At 43.0% G+C, this 19562-nt stretch overlaps 1 protein-coding gene across 6 annotated transcripts in view; it reads right to left on the minus strand.

Moving 5' to 3' along the window:
* Positions 1-528: 528 nt before the first annotated feature.
* The window catches only part of LOC110497882 (60 kDa lysophospholipase), a 135984-nt gene continuing 116950 nt past the window's right edge, over positions 529-19562 (minus strand). For 2 of the 6 annotated variants that reach the window (XM_036954837.1, XM_036954836.1), the window contains 18 exons: positions 18724-18862; positions 16848-16883; positions 14305-14416; positions 13884-14009; positions 13716-13799; positions 11746-11872; positions 11534-11646; positions 10116-10301; positions 9914-10027; positions 9524-9643; positions 9135-9230; positions 7424-7587; positions 5700-5786; positions 5172-5271; positions 2747-2812; positions 2449-2466; positions 2137-2160; positions 529-1718 (listed from right to left, as the gene is read on the minus strand). In XM_036954837.1, the coding sequence (XP_036810732.1) occupies positions 1674-1718; positions 2137-2160; positions 2449-2466; positions 2747-2812; positions 5172-5271; positions 5700-5786; positions 7424-7587; positions 9135-9230; positions 9524-9643; positions 9914-10027; positions 10116-10301; positions 11534-11646; positions 11746-11872; positions 13716-13799; positions 13884-14009; positions 14305-14416; positions 16848-16883; positions 18724-18862 (1757 nt within the window). In that variant the 3' untranslated portion in view covers positions 529-1673. The other 4 variants (XM_036954839.1, XM_036954838.1, XM_036954840.1 and 1 more) reach the window with 4 other exon arrangements.

Consider the following 19562-nt stretch of genomic DNA (forward strand, 5'->3'; position numbering starts at 1 on the left):
CAGATGTAGCCTATTATAGTACATAGTCTAATGAACTAACACAGCTAGATTAAATACTGCATGGATGGCAACATAATATAGGCAAATACTAGGCAGCATACTTTTGGGTGTCTTGGGTTGATTAACTTTTTGAGGCGCAATATAACTGTAGTCTTTAATTATGATTATTTTTCCATATTCACAGATTATTCAAACATCTCACATTTTCATCACACACACACACTTCTCCCCTATTCTGTTCCAACAGGGGGAGGTTCTTACCAGTCTATGGCTCTGTGTGTAGTTTACATGAGTGTGGTGCAGCTCTAACCCCGTATTATTCACATTGATCTCCTTGGGACAATGCAGGGATTTCAGCTAGGTAATGAAAATGACCTCCAATAACAGAGGACAAACACTCCAATTGAACACTCCTTTTTTTCCAATTGAAAAAAGCCTCAGATGGGTAGTTATTGAAAGACTTCATCTGAGAATGCATTGTGTGAACGCCTGACGTTCCCCATGTTTATGTCAAAATACAGGTTTCAATGCTGTCTACAAAAGTATTTTATTGAAGTACATGTTCTATAAAATGAAGTGCATGACATTCACCAGCTCTCCTGACGAACAGGGAACATCCTATTGTCCACAAACCTGTGTGCTTCAGATACAGCATAGATGTATACATTTAATCACAGTCAAGTATAAAGTTATGATATATTTTCTACTAGTTACACAATAGTACAAATATGCATGACATAAACCATGACATGGATTGACACATACTAATGAATGTTGACATTTTAATTGAATCAAATCGTTAATTGACCATGAACATAGCAAGTAGAGGAGCGTAGCACTGAGTAACAGTTATTGGATAACAGCTGAAGTGATGTCCAGCTATATGACATTGGTCTCTGTCCGGGCTGTTAGAGTAGGGAAACAAGGAAGCAGTTTGAGACAGGCAGAAGATGTAGTACACAACCCCAACTATAGAAGACAATGTGGGTTGGAATTTCACATTGATTGGAGTAACCTTTTGTCTCTGCAAGTTGCTTTAGATAAAAATGTAATTTAGCAGATGCTTTTATCAACTATAGAGGACCCTGGGTTTGGATGCTAGGAGCTGTGTGGAAGCAGAACAGAGGGATGGATTGTTCTCTTTAATAAACAGGAAACACCTCATACCTCTACTTTCAGGGAGGTGGGAGAAATGTATCATTCATGCAGTCTAAGTGAGACTATAAACATATAGGCAAACAGTTATTCACACAATGATTTCCATTTAGAATACATGTATAATAGTGTTTCATAAAGCACATCTAAAGGTACAGCATTCTACCAATCAAATGCCTCTTATAAAGAACAGCATTCTACCCTGTGCTTCCAATGAACTCTGATAATTCCTATTACAGTGAATTGCTTCCACATACATCATATACTGTGGTACATACAAAACAAACAGATATAGTGCTGCCTGTTATAGGCACAGAGCATCCATATGACTTAACATCCAATGCTGTGCTACTTGTGCTTTTATGACTACAGTTTACCAACTGTATATGAGATTAACGCAAATATATCAATTGTGAATGGTTTGGATGAATCTAAATAAAAACTGGTAATCTGCAAGCTTGTGCAAATATCCAGTGTAAGAGAGTAAAAAGAAAGGTAAGAGTTGAGGGTCTTAGTCTTCAGGATTCTTTTGGACAGGCTGAGAACTCAATGTATTCTCCATTCTGAAACACACAAGGGGAAAAAGTTAAGAGCTGAATTTCAAGCAGTGCTGTTCAATACAAAAACAGCAGTGATATCATCAAATGAAGGCTTTTTTTGCAATCTCTGCTACTATTGAACAATGCATCTCAGAGTAAACATCTCACCAGGCGGTTATCATACCAGACAACACAGCTTAGAGGCCATCACAGGAACAAATCACAAAAGCCAGACAGACTACAACTGCAAAGGTTTGTGTCACTGTCTAATCAAAACCAGGCAGCCATTTTGAAAACACCTGTTCAAGCCAGGCTACCACGAGTGATACTCATGTAGGTCATACTTAGATGCAACACTTCACCATACGATGAGAGGAGACACAGGTACGACCACCAAGCATAGGAGAATCCATAGAGATAGCTGTGGCCATTCTAGACTTACCTCAGCATCATCTTTAAACAGAGGCTGGAAGTGAGCAAAACATGTAATTGGAGCACATGGTTTTGTTGAAACAACGTCCCTATTCTGTAGCCTACATGGTTTTACTAGCCTAAATGTCAAATCCAATGTATAGGCTACCTCTTGGATGCTTCATGCCACACCATTCATTCACAATCATGGGATCATAGTAATGTTTTAGTAAATATATTGCTAATCTGATAAACATCTATAAAACCACAGTCAAATCTGTTAATACAGGGATGAGATGACTCATTCTCATGTTGAAAAGTAAAATGACTGAAGATGGATTACCTCATTACTTTCATCTGACTGATGAGGAAAAACAGTGGTGACTAGGAGGTTTTTAATAAACAGGAAATTGTAACAAGTTGAAGATAGAAAAAAAGTGGATAATACAGTGTGCTGAACTGGTTTAGGTTCGTCAGACAATATAAACTGACAAAGACCGGTACAGTAAAATATTATTCACTTCGTTTGATTTCAGTGAGCTCAGGTCGGAGAGCTAAGCTCTCTTAATTGAAGCAGAGATGAATGCTGTTGGAGGAGCACAGAGGAGAACAGTAACGCTAGATCATAGTCCATCTCTTACCTGGACGTGGGACTGGCTGACCTGGTGTAAGAAGTCAATCACAACTTCATTCCCCACAGCCTTAGCCTAAGAGAGAAAACCTAATGATCCATCTTACAAAACTAGTCTGGGTTACCCTTACCCTACACATCCTTTACTATCCATGTTACATAACTAGTCTGGGTTACCCTTACCCTACACATCCTTTACTATCCATGTTACATAACTAGTCTGGGTTACCCTTACCCTACACATCCTTTACTATCCATGTTACATAACTAGTCTGGGTTACCCTTACCCTACACATCCTTTACTATCCATGTTACATAACTAGTCTGGGGTTCCCTTACCCTACACATCCTTTACTATCCATGTTACATAACTAGTCTGGGTTACCCTTACCCTACACATCCTTTACTATCCATGTTACATAACTAGTCTGGGTTACCCTTACCCTACACATCCTTTACTATCCATGTTACATAACTAGTCTGGGTTACCCTTACCCTACACATCCTTTACTATCCATGTTACATAACTAGTCTGGGTTACCCTTACCCTACACATCCTTTACTATCCATGTTACATAACTAGTCTGGGTTACCCTTACCCTACACATCCTTTACTATCCATGTTACATAACTAGTCTGGGTTACCCTTACCCTACACATCCTTTACTATCCATGTTACATAACTAGTCTGGGTTACCCTTACCCTACACATCCTTTACTATCCATGTTACATAACTAGTCTGGGTTACCCTTACCCTACACATCCTTTACTATCCATGTTACATAACTAGTCTGGGTTACCCTTACCCTACACATCCTTTACTATCCATGTTACATAACTAGTCTGGGTTACCCTTACCCTACACATCCTTTACTATCCATGTTACATAACTAGTCTGGGTTACCCTTACCCTACACATCCTTTACTATCCATGTTACATAACTAGTCTGGGTTACCCTTACCCTACACATCCTTTACTATCCATGTTACATAACTAGTCTGGGTTACCCTTACCCTACACATCCTTTACTATCCATGTTACATAACTAGTCTGGGTTACCCTTACCCTACACATCCTTTACTATCCATGTTACATAACTAGTCTGGGTTACCCTTACCCTACACATCCTTTACTATCCATGTTACATAACTAGTCTGGGTTACCCTTACCCTACACATCCTTTACTATCCATGTTACATAACTAGTCTGGGTTACCCTTACCCTAAACATCCTTTACTATCCATGTTACATAACTAGTCTGGGTTAACCTTACCCTACACATCCTTTACTATCCATGTTACATAACTAGTCTGGGTTACCCTTACCCTACACATCCTTTACTATCCATGTTACATAACTAGTCTGGGTTACCCTTACCCTACACATCCTTTACTATCCATGTTACATAACTAGTCTGGGGTTCCCTTACCCTACACATCCTTTACTATCCATGTTACATAACTAGTCTGGGTTACCCTTACCCTACACATCCTTTACTATCCATGTTACATAACTAGTCTGGGTTACCCTTACCCTACACATCCTTTACTATCCATGTTACATAACTAGTCTGGGTTACCCTTACCCTACACATCCTTTACTATCCATGTTACATAACTAGTCTGGGTTACCCTTACCCTACACATCCTTTACTATCCATGTTACATAACTAGTCTGGGTTACCCTTACCCTACACATCCTTTACTATCCATGTTACATAACTAGTCTGGGTTACCCTTACCCTACACATCCTTTACTATCCATGTTACATAACTAGTCTGGGTTAACCTTACCCTACACATCCTTTACTATCCATGTTACATAACTAGTCTGGGTTACCCTTACCCTACACATCCTTTACTATCCATGTTACATAACTAGTCTGGGTTACCCTTACCCTACACATCCTTTACTATCCATGTTACATAACTAGTCTGGGGTTCCCTTACCCTACACATCCTTTACTATCCATGTTACATAACTAGTCTGGGTTACCCTTACCCTACACATCCTTTACTATCCATGTTACATAACTAGTCTGGGTTACCCTTACCCTACACATCCTTTACTATCCATGTTACATAACTAGTCTGGGTTACCCTTACCCTACACATCCTTTACTATCCATGTTACATAACTAGTCTGGGTTACCCTTACCCTACACATCCTTTACTATCCATGTTACATAACTAGTCTGGGTTACCCTTACCCTACACATCCTTTACTATCCATGTTACATAACTAGTCTGGGTTACCCTTACCCTACACATCCTTTACTATCCATGTTACATAACTAGTCTGTGTTCCCTATACTATCCATGTTACATAACTAGTCTGTGTTCCCTATACTATCCATGTTACATAACTAGTCTGTGTTGCCTTTACGATCCATGTTTGTAAGTTGGAGAGAGGCTCCCAGTCCCAAACACTCACCACCTCCATCGGCGTCTGCCCGTCGTAGCCTGGCGTGTCCAGGTCTCCCCCGGCCAGGTGCCACATCTCCAGGCCCTTGATGTCAGCACTGGCTGCCAGACTGCGACACAGTAGCAGATAATTCAATGGGAGGGTTGATATTCAAGAGGTTTCATGGTAAAGGGACTAAACAAGCAATCAGATATATACAGTAATAACATCAGGTTTTATAGTATAATCTTAGAATAAACACGCTACTTGATTCTGAATAGGACTGAGTGTGCTTGTTTGCTTCCAGAGACAAAGGCCTTGCTCCAGTAACAGACAAAATATTCACTTTAAAAAAAGAGAGACATCAGTTAAACGGAGCAATTCAGGGTTCTGTGGTGGTGGTGATGTTTGGATGCTGCAGCGGTCTGAAGCTATGTGGTCAGGGAGCATTCCAAGTGTTTATGGCAAGACAACTAGGACAACTGGTCATACCTGCACAAACTATGCAGGATCAGTCTTGGGCAATACATGTGTGAAAAAGTGCTGTGTTTCTCTCACCTGCACAGCTCTGAGCCGGCATCCTCCAACTCATCCCTGGAGAAATGAGCTCCAGTCTTTCTCAGCAGCTTCACCACCTCTTTGTGTCTGAATGGACAGACAGACGGACAGACACACATGCATAGATATGACCGACTCTTTTTAAATATAGATGCTATACACAGTGTACTAAAATCAAGGCAAAGATGAAAAGGTAGAAAGAAAATCAACATCACACAGTGTGAGTCAGAGTCAACTGAAACCATAAGGTGGAACAGTACTGATCCATTGTTTGTCTGATTTATTAGGACTGCAACGTGCATTAGTCATATTTCTAGTTTTCAAAGTATCTGCTGACAGTGACCTGTTATGGCACTGTGACTGGGTGCTAAACGAGCAGGGACAAGTTCCAGTTAACCACCCACACATGGAGTTTTAACAGAACGTCTCAGCAGCTTCAAGGATACACTACACAATAGGGGGGGGGCAAAAGGCAACGCTCCAAGTTGGCACACTCCTCAAACAGAGACATTTCTAAAGATGGCCAGAACCAGGGACACTTTGAGATAAGGTTTGGCCATAGACAGTGACAGACAATGTATTTCCAGTCCTTTTGTTAGAGACTAGTCACAGTTTCTATCATCCATGAAACTGAAGACAGACAGGTAAGACTGGTTCAAGCAGCTCCACTCAGTTTCACTCCTTATATGGTCATAAGGAAGGTGGCTTTTGAAATGTGGTCTAAACTTAAAATGGCATAAAGCCTAAAAAACAAACAAATTCCAGAAATTGTTATTTATTGCAAGTACTGTAACTGTTACAAAATGGAACATATTGCATTATCATAGAGACTTAGTGATTTTGACAGTGTAAGAGAGCCTGAATGGGACAAGGCTATTTCCCCAAGCACACAGGTGCCTGAGGTTAATTATGCTGCCAGGTTGAAAATCCCACTCTGCAACCCTCTGTCCTTCAGTTCCAAGTAAACATGGGCATGCCTGTGCCTGCCCTGGCAACGGTTTACAGCCACTTTTCTTGGTGCTCTCACACACACACACACACACACTTGTACACACTTGTGTATTTCTCCTTGAGGCACCCACAACATGATATTTAAGACTACAGCCTTGAATGTCTTACTGTCCCCAAGCGATGAGCACACGGCAATGTCAATGGATGATAATAAATACATGAAAATAACTATTTGGGGTGAAAATAAATACTGTCGCTATTGGCAGATTACAACTAGCAGCTAATTATTGTGGTGGCCTCAACTCCATCAGAACTCCTCTAGTTTCAACCCCCACCTGAAAGACCCAGTAGCAGTCCTCCCCTCCTGGACATTATAGTCATTTAGCAGGCCCAGACTCCCTGCCTCAGACACTGTAATGAGCTGCAGTCTAACGGCCTACTGTTTGTACACCATTCCCTCTAAAGACTGCCATGGAAATATGGAGGTTGTTAATGGCCAATGGGGGATTTCAAATGCCCCACTTAATTCTGTGTGAATGATATCATTACTGTGTGATGCACCCCCCCGGGCAGATAGAAGCTGTCAGTTAGAATGGGCTACTGGGGGCTTGAATCATAAGGGATGGGTGAACATCAACTGTAGAGGCAAAGCTTTTAAGGACATATCATACTCCATTTCCACCAACACCCATCCCTCTATCCCTCAATGCACCTCAGCCACCCCCCCAAAATGTAAAGCTCTCATCTTGGCCCATATGTTAGCTCAACCCTACCTGAAGCGCACAGCATTGCGCAGGGGTGTGTCCCCATAGCGATCTTTGGCGTAGACAGTGGCACCCTGGCTCAGTAGATACTGCACCACATTGAGGTGGCCCTCACAGGAAGCGATGTGTAGAGGGGTACGTCCATCATAGTCCCCCAGACTTAAGTTACTGCCCTGATGACAAGAAACACATCTCATACTGTATAGTTAAATAAAGGTTAAATAATAAATCAATATTACGGTGCCATGATCATACTGTGTATTTTAAAACCATGTATTGAGGTATCAAACCCATGTAGTGAATGTTGTGCTACACATTGACATGTTGCACACCTTACTGTCACCGTTCAGACTCATCTCGAATTGATACTGGGTGGCTCGAGCCCTGAATGCTGATTGGCTGACAGCCGTGGTTTAACAGACCGTATACAACGTGTATGACAAAACATTTATTTTTACTGTTCAAATTAACTAGGTAACCAGTTTATAATAGCAATATGGCACCTAGGGGTTTTGTGATATACGGACGATATACCATGGCTAAGGGCTGTGTCCAGGCACTCCACATTGAGTCGTGCAGAAGAACAGCCCTTAGCCGTGGTATATTAGCCATATACCACACCCCCTCGGGCCTTATTGCATAAATATATCCCTTAAAAAATAAGCTAATTTCCCAAATAAGTATGTTATATAACATTTAATTGCCTGGAAACACAAGGCAATCATTCTCATGTCAAACATCACTGCAAAGGAAGCCATATCAAAATCAATCTTTACATCTAACACAGTATGACTACTGAGTTTACTGTCTGCCATTTGATGAAACTCTGCAGGTATCTATGGTATGTACAGCACTGACCGGTTCAACCAACTGTAGCGTGGGACTGAGGGAGTAATACAAGCACACACATTTCTCTTTCACCCAGTACACTGATGATATTCTGGGTCAATTTGACACAATACACTAAATACATAAATATTTGATACTTATACCAAAGTCATAGATGAAATGACATTTTAAGCTCATTTTTAGCCAAACTTCAGATCACTGTCCTTCGGCCTCTGAACATCACAAGGAAAACATACTTATATCCTTGAGATAGTCATGGTTAGACCTTTACTACATTAAATACCATTTGTCTCTAGCACAAAGGTCAACTTCCAGGTCAAGTACAGAGTCATTTTGTTTTACAAATTAATTAACCCTACCTAGAGGACTAGATAAGAGGTCATTGTGAATACATGAAGTTAAATAGTATTTCAGTGTTAAATTCACTACTGGGTCAAATTGACCTTCAACATAAGGGGTCTCGTAAAATAAAATAAAATATGCTGGATTCTTTTCACCAAGCAGGCTAGGTGAACACAGTCTTCAGAGTGGAACAGGAATAGATAGAACTGGTATTTAACATTGGATTTTGAGAGTAATTTGGGCTACTAGGCATCTATCTGCATTCTGCATTGAGCCAGTGAATGTAGCAGAACCAGTCAGGTCATCATAACATATGTGACGTTCATGGTACAGTGCAAAGTCTGTGGTATCAGTATGGGAACGTGTCTATTAACACACAAACATATGGTTTGAACTTTGTCCTACAGTCCTGTAATCATGTCGTTAGAACAGGTGTTTTCTTTTCCCCCTCCTGAAAGTATGTGAGGTCAGTTGTTGCAGTGATTCTTTTTACTAGCAGACATGTTATATTTATGTAAATGTTCCTCACCATCTCCTTTATGGCATCCAAGGCCTCCAAGTCTCCTATCTTAGAAGCGGCACAAGCTAAGGTGGGTGTCAGAGCATCCCGGACAGCTTCTAACTCCTGGAAATATCAGCAGAAAAACCATCAGCTGTGTTGTCAATACAAAGACTGACAATCAGTGGAGGAATGCTGTATGTAAAGTGTTGTAAGTGACACCTATAAAAATTGGATTTAACACTTTGGAAAAAACCCTACCGCTGGGCATTGCAATGACTTTATTTTGTACTTCATTGGGAGCTCTGTCCTATCAGATAAGCAGGAGCCCGATGAAAACATGTTAGGTGGAAAGTAACCCTGCAGACTCAGTGGTGGTGACAGTCTGTGTGATGTGGCTGGCTGTGCGGTGGCCTCACCTCCTTACAGCTGATGCTCAGGGACTTGGCGATGACCTGGATGAAGCGACTGTCACTCAGAGTGAGCTTGGCCCCCTGCAGGTCAGCGATCATCTCTCCCCGCAGGTTCTGACTCAGCATCTGGACAGGTACAACAGAGACAACAAAGGACAGATAACACACAAACACAGTCAACACAGACAAGCATGATCAAGGATTACACGTGTCACTGACCTTTATCCGCATGTGAATCATCTCTGCCATCTATTGCCGTTACCTTCTTGTTAAAATGGGACTAAGACAGATGTCACTAAAGTTCAGCCTAATGTTGACATTCGCTTCAAAATATTTTCTATAAGGGGCCTACAAAGTGTAGTGAGCTAATGAGTGTGTTTTCACTGGGACTCCTACCTTTCTTTTGGCCTCTATGCTGAGGTCCGTCCTGGCCAGCACGTAGGACAGCTTGCACAGGGCAGCCTCAGGAGTCATGTCACAGCCTGCCACCAGTCCTGCGTCACTCAAGGCCTGAGAGGATCAGGAAGACATGTTAACACACATCCATCCACATCATGTGCACTCTCCCACTCCCACTGAACACAGGGTTCTGGTGTACCTTTCCAGTGGCGTACGATGTGGTGACAGAACCCCTCAGACACTGGGTGCAGTTGACAATGATCACGCCCCTCTCTGTGGCATTCCGGAACTCCTCAAGCAGGTCAGCACGGTTGTCAGGGGCGTTTCCACTACCATACGTCTCCAGGACGATGGCCTCCATGGGCGCCTGCAGGAAGGACTTCACCTGCACACACACAGACAGCGGGATGAGCGGCCATCTCAGTCTGGCTTGTGGACAAAGAAGGAGTGTATGAAGCTAGGATCGGGTTTAACAACATGCCCAGATCCCCCCTCCAGCCCATCTGGTGCATATGCGCCCCAGGGTGATTCACTGGCTCCAGGATCGCTCTTTAAGAACACCAGCTCTGGTATCTGGAGAGGAGATGGATCAAACGGCCAGGCACGGGGAACCATTAACTTCAAGGTGTTCAGAGACAGCATCATTTCACTTGGCAACGGTCCTTAGACCTAACTTTTGGAGGGAGGGAATCATAGCAAGTTATCTACCATTGGATTTCGGATCAAGCAGCAAGCTAGCCAAATGTGTGTACAACACAGAACCCCAAATAAACCCCATGCTGGCAGAGACCATGGAAGGCAGAGGAGACACTGATGCATAATAAAAGAAGCAGATAATAACATACATTTAAAAAAAGCATCATGGCCAGCGTCGGCAGAGGGACCAGATTGAGACAGTAAAGCCATCCTCCCCTCAATCTGTAGCGAGGGAGGCGTGTCTAAGTGTTTAAGTGTCTGTGCCAAGCCCCTCGTCTTTAACGGGTAATTGGACATGCCCCATAACCCAGTCTCATTTTTCACTGGACTAAACGCAGCTGGCAGCCCAAAGCAGCTCCCTGCTGTATGCAGACCACTTGGAACGCCCACACGATGCTGGCTCGTCAGAAAACACAGTAGGACCTGCATGAGAGGATTCACCACAACAGAGCTACAATGAAGAGTTCTGGATAAATATGGCCCCAAATGGCTGTTCTGATTTAGTCTTTCTACAATAGGGTATTACTTTCACTATTACTGTATATCAGAAGTAGGAATACAGTTCTGATTTAGTCTTTCTACAATAGGGTATTACTTTCACTATTACTGTACATCAGAAGTAGGAATACAGTTCTGATTTAGTCATTCTACAATAGGGTATTACTTTCACTATTACTGTATATCAGAAGTAGGAATACAGTTCTGATTTAGTCTTTCTACAATAGGGTATTACTTTCACTATTACTGTATATCAGAAGTAGGAATACAGTTCTGATTTAGTCTTTCTACAATAGGGTATTACTTTCACTATTACTGTATATCAGAAGTAGGAAGGCCGTAATAATGTGGTTGAATGGGCAACAGAAACAGGGCAGAGCCACTATCCACCCCTTCTCACCCCCACCCTGGGAAGCCTCTTACGGTCATCGCAGTGATGCCTGGGAAGAGTCTCAGCAGACCCACGTTACGGTTCATCTGAGTGCTCACTCTGAACCGCGAGGTTGTGTTTGCTCTCCACACCGTGTCCCAGTTAACTGCAGGGGAGAGGGAAAGAGTTCAGGGAAAACATCAATCCATCGGCCACGTCAAAGATATTAACACAGGACAGACCCAGTATTACACCACTTGATTACTTTTAATATCCACTTCAGCATTGGCCAGAGGAGCCAGGTTAGGAGAATTGAAGGCATTGAAACTCCCAGAATCCACCTTGGTCACACGGTTGCCCCGGTACAGCTTGTTGTGGAAATACAGACAAACCTAGAGACGCAGATGAGAATGAATGAAACCTCCTAAGACATCATTATTAAGCAAATACACTGAACCAAAATATAAAACGCAACATGTAAAGTGTTGGTCCCATGTTTCACCAGCTGAAATAAAATATCCCAGAAATTATTCATATACACAAAAAGCTTATTTCTCTCAAATTTTGTGCACAAATTTGTTTACATCCCTGTTAGTGAGCATTTCTCCTTTGACAAGATATTCCATCCACCTGACATGTGTGGCATATCAGGAAGCTGATTATACAGCATGATCATTACACAGGTGCACCTTGTGCTGGGGACACAAGGCCACTAAAATGTGCAGTTTTGTCACAACACAATGCCACAGATGTCTCAAGTTGAGGGAGTGTGCAATTGGCATGCTGACTGCAGGAAAGTCCTACACAGCTGTACCCAGATAATTAAATGTTAATTTCTCTACCATAAGGCGCCTTCAATGTCATTTTAGCAGTACGTTCAACCGGCTTCACAACCTCTGATCACGTGTATGGCGTTGTGTGGGCGAGCGGTTTGCTGATGTCAACGTTGTGAACAGAGTGCCCCATTGTGGAGGTGGAGTTATGGTATGGGCAGCTATGGACAACGAATACAATATCATTTTATCAAAGTCCATTTCTACGCAGAGATACCTTGACAAGAACCTGAGGCCCACTGTACTGCCATTCAGCTTCTCCTCCCCTCTAACCCTGGTCTGGGAGTGCCGCAGGCACTTCATGTTTTTGATTTGACCTGCGGCACTCTAGGAACAGGGTTGTCTACACGGAGTGTATAAAACAAGGTGTCGAAAGTGTTCCACAGGGATGCTGGTCCATGTTGACTCCAATGCTTCCCACGTTGTGTCAAGTTGGCTAGATGTCCTTCAGGTAGCGCACCATTCTTGATACACACATGGGAAACTGTTGAGCGTTAAAAAAATAAAAACAATCCAGAAGCATTGCAGTTCTTGACACAAAGTGGTGAGCCTGGCTACTACTACCATCAAAGGCACTTAAATGTTTTGTCTTCCCCATTCACCCTCAGAATGGCACACATATACAATCTGTCTCAATTGTCTCCAGTCTTAAATCGTTGTTTAACCTGTCTCCTCCCCTTCATCTACAATGATTGACATCAATAAGGGATCATAACTGTCACATGGATTCACCTGGTGAGTTTGTCATGGAAAAAGCGTCTTCTTAGTGTTTTGTACACTTTGTATGCTCCCTTCAACAGTCACAGCCATTTTGTGCTATTGATGTAACAGAGCATATGACAAACCAATTGACAAAACACAATTACAATCACATTTTCCTCTTATCTTCATTTAAAATGTATCATATCATTCTTTATCGATAGTAGCACATTGTCTAGATACAGCATTATATAAAAGGCCCCGGGGAGTGTGTACATTTGGTTATTCTCTTGAAGATAAACACGCTTTGACAACTCTGAAGTCTCATCTGGCAGTTTCAGGTCCTGTATTGTGACACTCACACCTTCATGCTTTACTGAACAGTCTTGTTAGACAAGTGGTTTAAGGCTTTTGGTGCCTATTGTCTGCCAACAAAGTTCATCCTCACACCTTTATCAATCAGGGAGGGCATAGCCAGTTATAACACATTAATACCATAGCAGGCTAAAAAGCTAGACACATGTCAACTGTATGGACAATGGTATGAACACACATTCAATTTAGAGAGAAGTGATATAGTTCTCATCTAAAAATGTGCAACTGGGAATAGGGTGATATTTGGCCAAGATGATTCAACTACATTGCATTCAAAAAACAAGTGCAGGTGACTGCTCCAAGAAGTGTCCCTCCCTCCTCTACTCACCTCAGGAATGACAAACTGACCAGCGATCAGCAGCGCCCCCAACAGGTTGTCTCTTCCATCGTTCCTCATCTCATAGATCGGCACCTGAAAGAGGTCATAAAACAACATTTCACCCTTCTGTTATCTTATCTTTATGAAGCAGTTTAGCTGTATGGATGGCAGGTGTACCTGGGAGCCGGTGAGGATGACAGGCTTCCCCAGATGCTCACACATGAAGGACAGAGCGGATGCTGTGTAGGCCATGGTGTCCGTGCCGTGGAGAATAACAAAACCGTCATACTTCTCATAGTGTTTCTGGAACCAAGAGACAAAAGAGAACAGGATCAGACTTGAACCCAAGGTTCCAAGGTCAACATGTGTAGCCTACATCTTGCCACAGGCTACTTGAAATAAGTACTGTATTTAATACAAAAGCTGTACAGTACATTTACATAAAAGGAAAGGGACAACTGACTATTACTTCAGTGGATGACTTGAGATTGTTGTTTTATTGCATTATAATACTTCTGCTTATGTAAATGGTAAAAGTCAGGATTATGGTTAATGTTAGTGTGAAGTGCAAGATAAATAAAATGACCACACCAAGTACCTCAATGTCCTTCCCAATTGTAGCCCAGTCATCTGTGGTCATATTGCAAGAGTCCAGCAAGGGGCTGTACTCTAAAACAGTGTACACTATCCTCTTATTTTGTTTGCACAGCCTGGGAAAAGACAAGTTGAGTCATAATCATCCTATAATAACCAAATCTACAGAAAACACCCAAAGAAGCTCTGTGCATCAACAGAGCAGACAGTTTACATAGACACACAAACTATCCAGGTTAAGCAAATGTGGCTATTTCATAAAATAAGGAAATCCCTTTAGGGGTGTAGAGACACCCCTCTTTTTTGACTTGGTTATTCTGTTTACTTTACAAACTCATTAAGACATGGAGCCGGTTCTGTTTACATGAGGAAAAGGCAGAAGATAAAGGAAAAGAGTGAAACAAGCCTAGCCTACGTCATGAAGCGAGACAGTCTATTTGGTTGGGCCTTCTGTTTCAGCAGCAGGGTGCACAAACCAGTTCCTAAGCGCTGGGTGTGAATTATGGACATGATGAGGGAGGGGGCGACTCCCTGGGAAGTCTACGATGCTGTATGAGGAGTTACTAATTTGCCTGTGTTCTGAGGGGTAAGGGGTGCCTTTTGGGAGTATGGAGGGGGGTTGAAAAGGGGTGTGTTCGAGAGCGAGACCCCATGTTCTAATTAGACAGGGGCAGCTCATCCTGGCCTCCCATGCATATTAATATGTCCTCTAGATAGAGGTAACGTTGGCGTCCCGTATTCTCCTGCTTGCGCTTTATTAAGAGATTGTGCCTGGGTAAGCAGCTGTGCAAAGATCTTTCCCCTTAATCTCCCTTTTTAAGACACTGGAGGGCGGAGGGTGCAAACCATTGAACCCCCCTTATTGGGGGTTCAATAGAACAGCGGGGCAAATAGCAAGCTTACCCTCAGCACCTAACCAAAGGCCTAAAGACACTACCCTAATTATCCCTGGCTCCAGACACAATCCTCAAACATATGTTGTTCATAATCTTAGTGATTGTGTCGCTGGAAACAATATTAAAATCACAAATTACTCATTTATCTCCTGGTATAGCCGACGGTGTGGCAGGGAAATGGGTATTAGCATATAGAGGGTTGGGTAGGATGCTGCCCTGTGGCCTGGCCTGCTGATGAGGAACAGAGTGGTGAGAGGGGCAAATGGGAGGTTGGGGTAAAGGCTTCACCCAAAGAATCTCACTGCTGCTTTTCACTCAGCTATTCAACAAATCAACTTCCTACTCCACACAATGTAAAACATTTAAGCAATGTTAGGATATATTGACATTAGCTTTGTCAATGTTATTTCAAGTCCACTGCACATGCTCACTGCAAAGCATAATATAAAAAATAAATAACTCAGGCATTAGGGACATTTAATAGCAATGTTTGGTGACAGCTAGTATGTGTTAATCAACATTAACTTGAAGCCACAAAAAGGAACATAATGATGGTAATAATGAAAAATAACCTTACAGAAGCAAGGAGGAAAGAGGATGATTGAATCAACTACTGAAATTACACTGAAAACAGAATGAGACTGATACATTTGTCTGTGGGACGGAATCTGAATCCATACGTCCTATGAATCTCCTGTGAGACTGTTGAAGCGATGAAGAGTAGAAGGCTATGGAGGTGACATGGCAGTCCCCCAAACAAATATTACCATGATCCAAGCAGGCACAGTGCCACCATCCCCCCTTCATGCAAACAGCTTTAAAAATAGCACACTTGTGTAATTCTCTTATCTGTCCCCTATAACCCAGCCCCACCCTGCCCCCTCCAGTCTCTATATCTGTGGTCCTGAGCTGCTCTGAGTGGGTTTTAGGTGGCGGACTGAGCCATGTGCTGGTTGTCTGTGCAGAGATTAGCGTGCAGGCAGGCAGAGGTGCCCCCACTGCCACCGGCATCACAGGCCCAGAAAGGAGAGGAGGTTGCTGGGAGGGATTTGACCCAGGGTGCCTTGGCCTGGGCTCAGGCAACCTCCATTTGGAGTGGCGATAGCCGGCACCCGTTGGATCCGACCTGCCAGGACCATATTCAGCAGAGGGCCCTCTCGCTGGTCCTGAACACACGCACTGAGAACCAGACTACAGGAATCAAACACGCTCAACACAGATTAGCCTCGCTCTCTGCCAGTGTGGCACCAGCAACCCCTCGCAGGCCTATTCTCTCTCTCTGGCAGCAGCAAAACTCCTGGGGTTGCTACTGTAACATTACATAAGTGTTATGAGAACTTGACTGTTCTGCACTGGTTTTAGCTAGACATGAACCAATGGGAGTAGCTCCCTCCAGCGGGAGTGAGGCGAGGTATCTGAAGAGAGGAAATAAGGGTAGAATGTCAGGCAGGCGTGAACACCACTACTGAAATGCTGCAGCACAACTCCCTGCAAGTGTGTGCTCCAACGATCACTCCCTGACAGGTCCACACAGACAACAGCAGCAAACTGTTCCTGCCAGGCACCCTTTGACACCAGGCGGAACGGATACAGAGGATTCAAACCACACAGCGTAGCGCAGGCACACAGTATGCTACCAGTATTTCAGGACCTTTTTGATAGTTCATCAGCGAGGTCTGTCGGCATCCTGTCAAAACAACAGACAGTTTTAGAGTGAAATGTTCCCAGGCATGCAGGGAATAGAAACGTGTGTATGATATCCCCCAACAAGCATTGTATATCCTGTAGGCCTACTGCTATGGAGGCATCATAGTGAACAAATTTTGGGGGAGGTTGTCAACCTTTATCCTGCCTTGTAGGTTGAAAAAGCCCTGAAATAAAAGCTGTCAACGGTTATAAAACAGGAAGCAGAGCTTCAGTCTTGTGGGATGCAACGCTACCGTGGGCCCACGGGTTGGTAGGTATCACGCTTTGTGGGTCACGCTAATGGTACGGTTTCGCTATCTTTATATTTAAGAAAATAATTTAAAACACATCACCCTTAAAACAATTAACTCTTTATTTTGCCTGTAGACAAATCAAACTTTCCATCCAGTAAAATGGCAGCATGACTGACTAGGCCTGGTTTCTGTCTCTGCTGTATGAAATCAAGGGGAGAATAACATTTAATTAAAAGTGCTTGTTAGCTTTGACAACCTGTAGCTCTTCATCTCCCAATCCAGTACATAGTGAACCGTCACAGTGAGGTAGCTTTGAGTTGCTCTGGAAGACCAGCTATCAGCAGAGAGCTAGATTGGGTGTCTGTGTCAATTCCTTTTCAATTTCTCTCCGTGATGTTTCATAGAGTTTGGGAATTAGTTTGCTGCTTGAAATGTCTGTGTCAATAATGCGCTAATCATTTTTTATCAGGTGACGAAATCCCGAGTCAGTAACCACCGAATAGGGCTGCAAATCTTCAGATATGAATACTCCCACTGCTCTCGCTATTTCTTTGTTTTTCTGAATTTGTCGCAAATTGTTGTTGGAAGGCAGCAGCGAGAGATTGTTCTGTTTTGGCTAACGAGTGGACTCTCCTTGCTCCAACTCCACCTGCAAGGGATACGGCCGGGTGATGGCGACGTAAATGACACGTTAGAAGCGTTTCCACTCGAGTAGCCGAAAGTGGCCAAGCAACACTTGCAGACTGTACTTTGTTTGTTTATGGTCTTCTTACCCTCATCATCGTATTGACCGCTGAATCCAAAAAGACGACAGAGCCTCTTTAAAATGTGCTTCTCTCTGTCACGCTAGCGCTCGCCATTGCCACGTTGGAGATGAGATAATATTTGTTTTTAGTTTCCCCCCTCTTCATGGGGACCCTTTAGAGAGATTTCCTACTGGGAAGTCATTGCAAATCGTCCATTAGTTGTTTAACAGGGAGGGGGTTGCGGTCACTACATTTTGAGACATTGGTGTGGAGTAAAGTTTGTCAGCCCTCAGAAGCCCCCTAATGGCCACAAACTGCACGTCTGGTTTCCTGGATGTGAATGTACAACGTGCGTGTAGTCTGCAGCGCAATAAAAACATTTTAGAAATGATAGGATGACAGGCATACCGTAATTCTGCTGTTCACATGTGCACATTGAACCGTACGGGGCGTACCGAAGTATCGGTAGAACAGGTAGGTTGAGGTCCCGTTCACATATTTTTATAAGACCAGTTATAGACTAACTACTCTTATTCTACTCTAATTTTATCATCATCTGTATCAAACTCCAAGCTCTCCATCTGAAGTTTTCAGTCAAATAGCACAAGGTTTCATTACTCTAAATCTAGTGATGATGTGTTACATAGATAGTAATCTTTTCAGTTTGAATGATTGTACGAAGACTGTACAATAAAGTAAACCATGTCAACATTTAACTCTAGCCTATATATTAATAACAGCAAAGACAAAGTAAAACCCCCAGAGAAAACAGAAATAGAAGGCTGCAGAGGAGCCCAGGAGAGGTGGGGTGAGGGGGAGGTGGAGTGTATGGGTGACTTACGGCAGGACAAGGGTGTTCTCCTGTGGGTCACTCGTGCTGTAGTAGTCGTACATACGGGTCTGCAGGGCATACTGCTCATCATGGAGGATGGGAAGCTTTCGCAGGGCCTTCACAAACGCATTAGGCTCTGGGGACAGCACTGTGGAAGAGCAGGACAGAGAGAGAAGGTGTTGCCATTAGTGTACAGAGCAACATAACTAATCAGTCAGAGTTCAGGAAAGGTGAGCCCAATGATAGCCTACATAGATCTGAGTGTGGTGTTACTTTTGAAAAGAGGGTGGCAGTACACAACATTTTGGAGCGTTCAGATAGGAATATGCTATGTAGAACACATACTCTCTGACATGTAGAATAAGGTTTCACGTCAGCTCTATTCGTGGCATTTCTATCTGCAACGTTCAATAACGTTTGGCTACGAAAGCGTTTGGCTATCAAATGTCGCCCAGGTTTACTATTCCCAGTAAATCATGCCTTGTAATATACTCAACCCTAGTGGCAAATGTGAGAATCACATCAATATGAAAAGTAGGCTGTTTGGAATATAGTTCTAATCATTCATGTATTGGGAAATGTCTTATATAACTCATCATAGGTCAATAGCCTACCAGAATATGCTAATCTAATAAAACAACAACAGAGCCTGGGTCTTCAAAGATGAAGTCAGTTACCACTGAGTGCCTATTTCCAGAAATTAGTCCCCAAGTAGCCAGAGTAGGAGAAGGCTGCAGGCTAAGTGTCACACTGGAACATGACTGCTAATGCGTTTCAATGGGAGAGATGAGGCAGGGCAGCTGAGAGGAGTGAAACCTGAGTCCAAGCCACTGGAAAAAACTGCGGAC

This window comes from Oncorhynchus mykiss, chromosome 19 (genome assembly GCF_013265735.2).
Source record: "Oncorhynchus mykiss isolate Arlee chromosome 19, USDA_OmykA_1.1, whole genome shotgun sequence".
NCBI classification, from domain to species: Eukaryota; Metazoa; Chordata; class Actinopteri; order Salmoniformes; family Salmonidae; genus Oncorhynchus; species Oncorhynchus mykiss.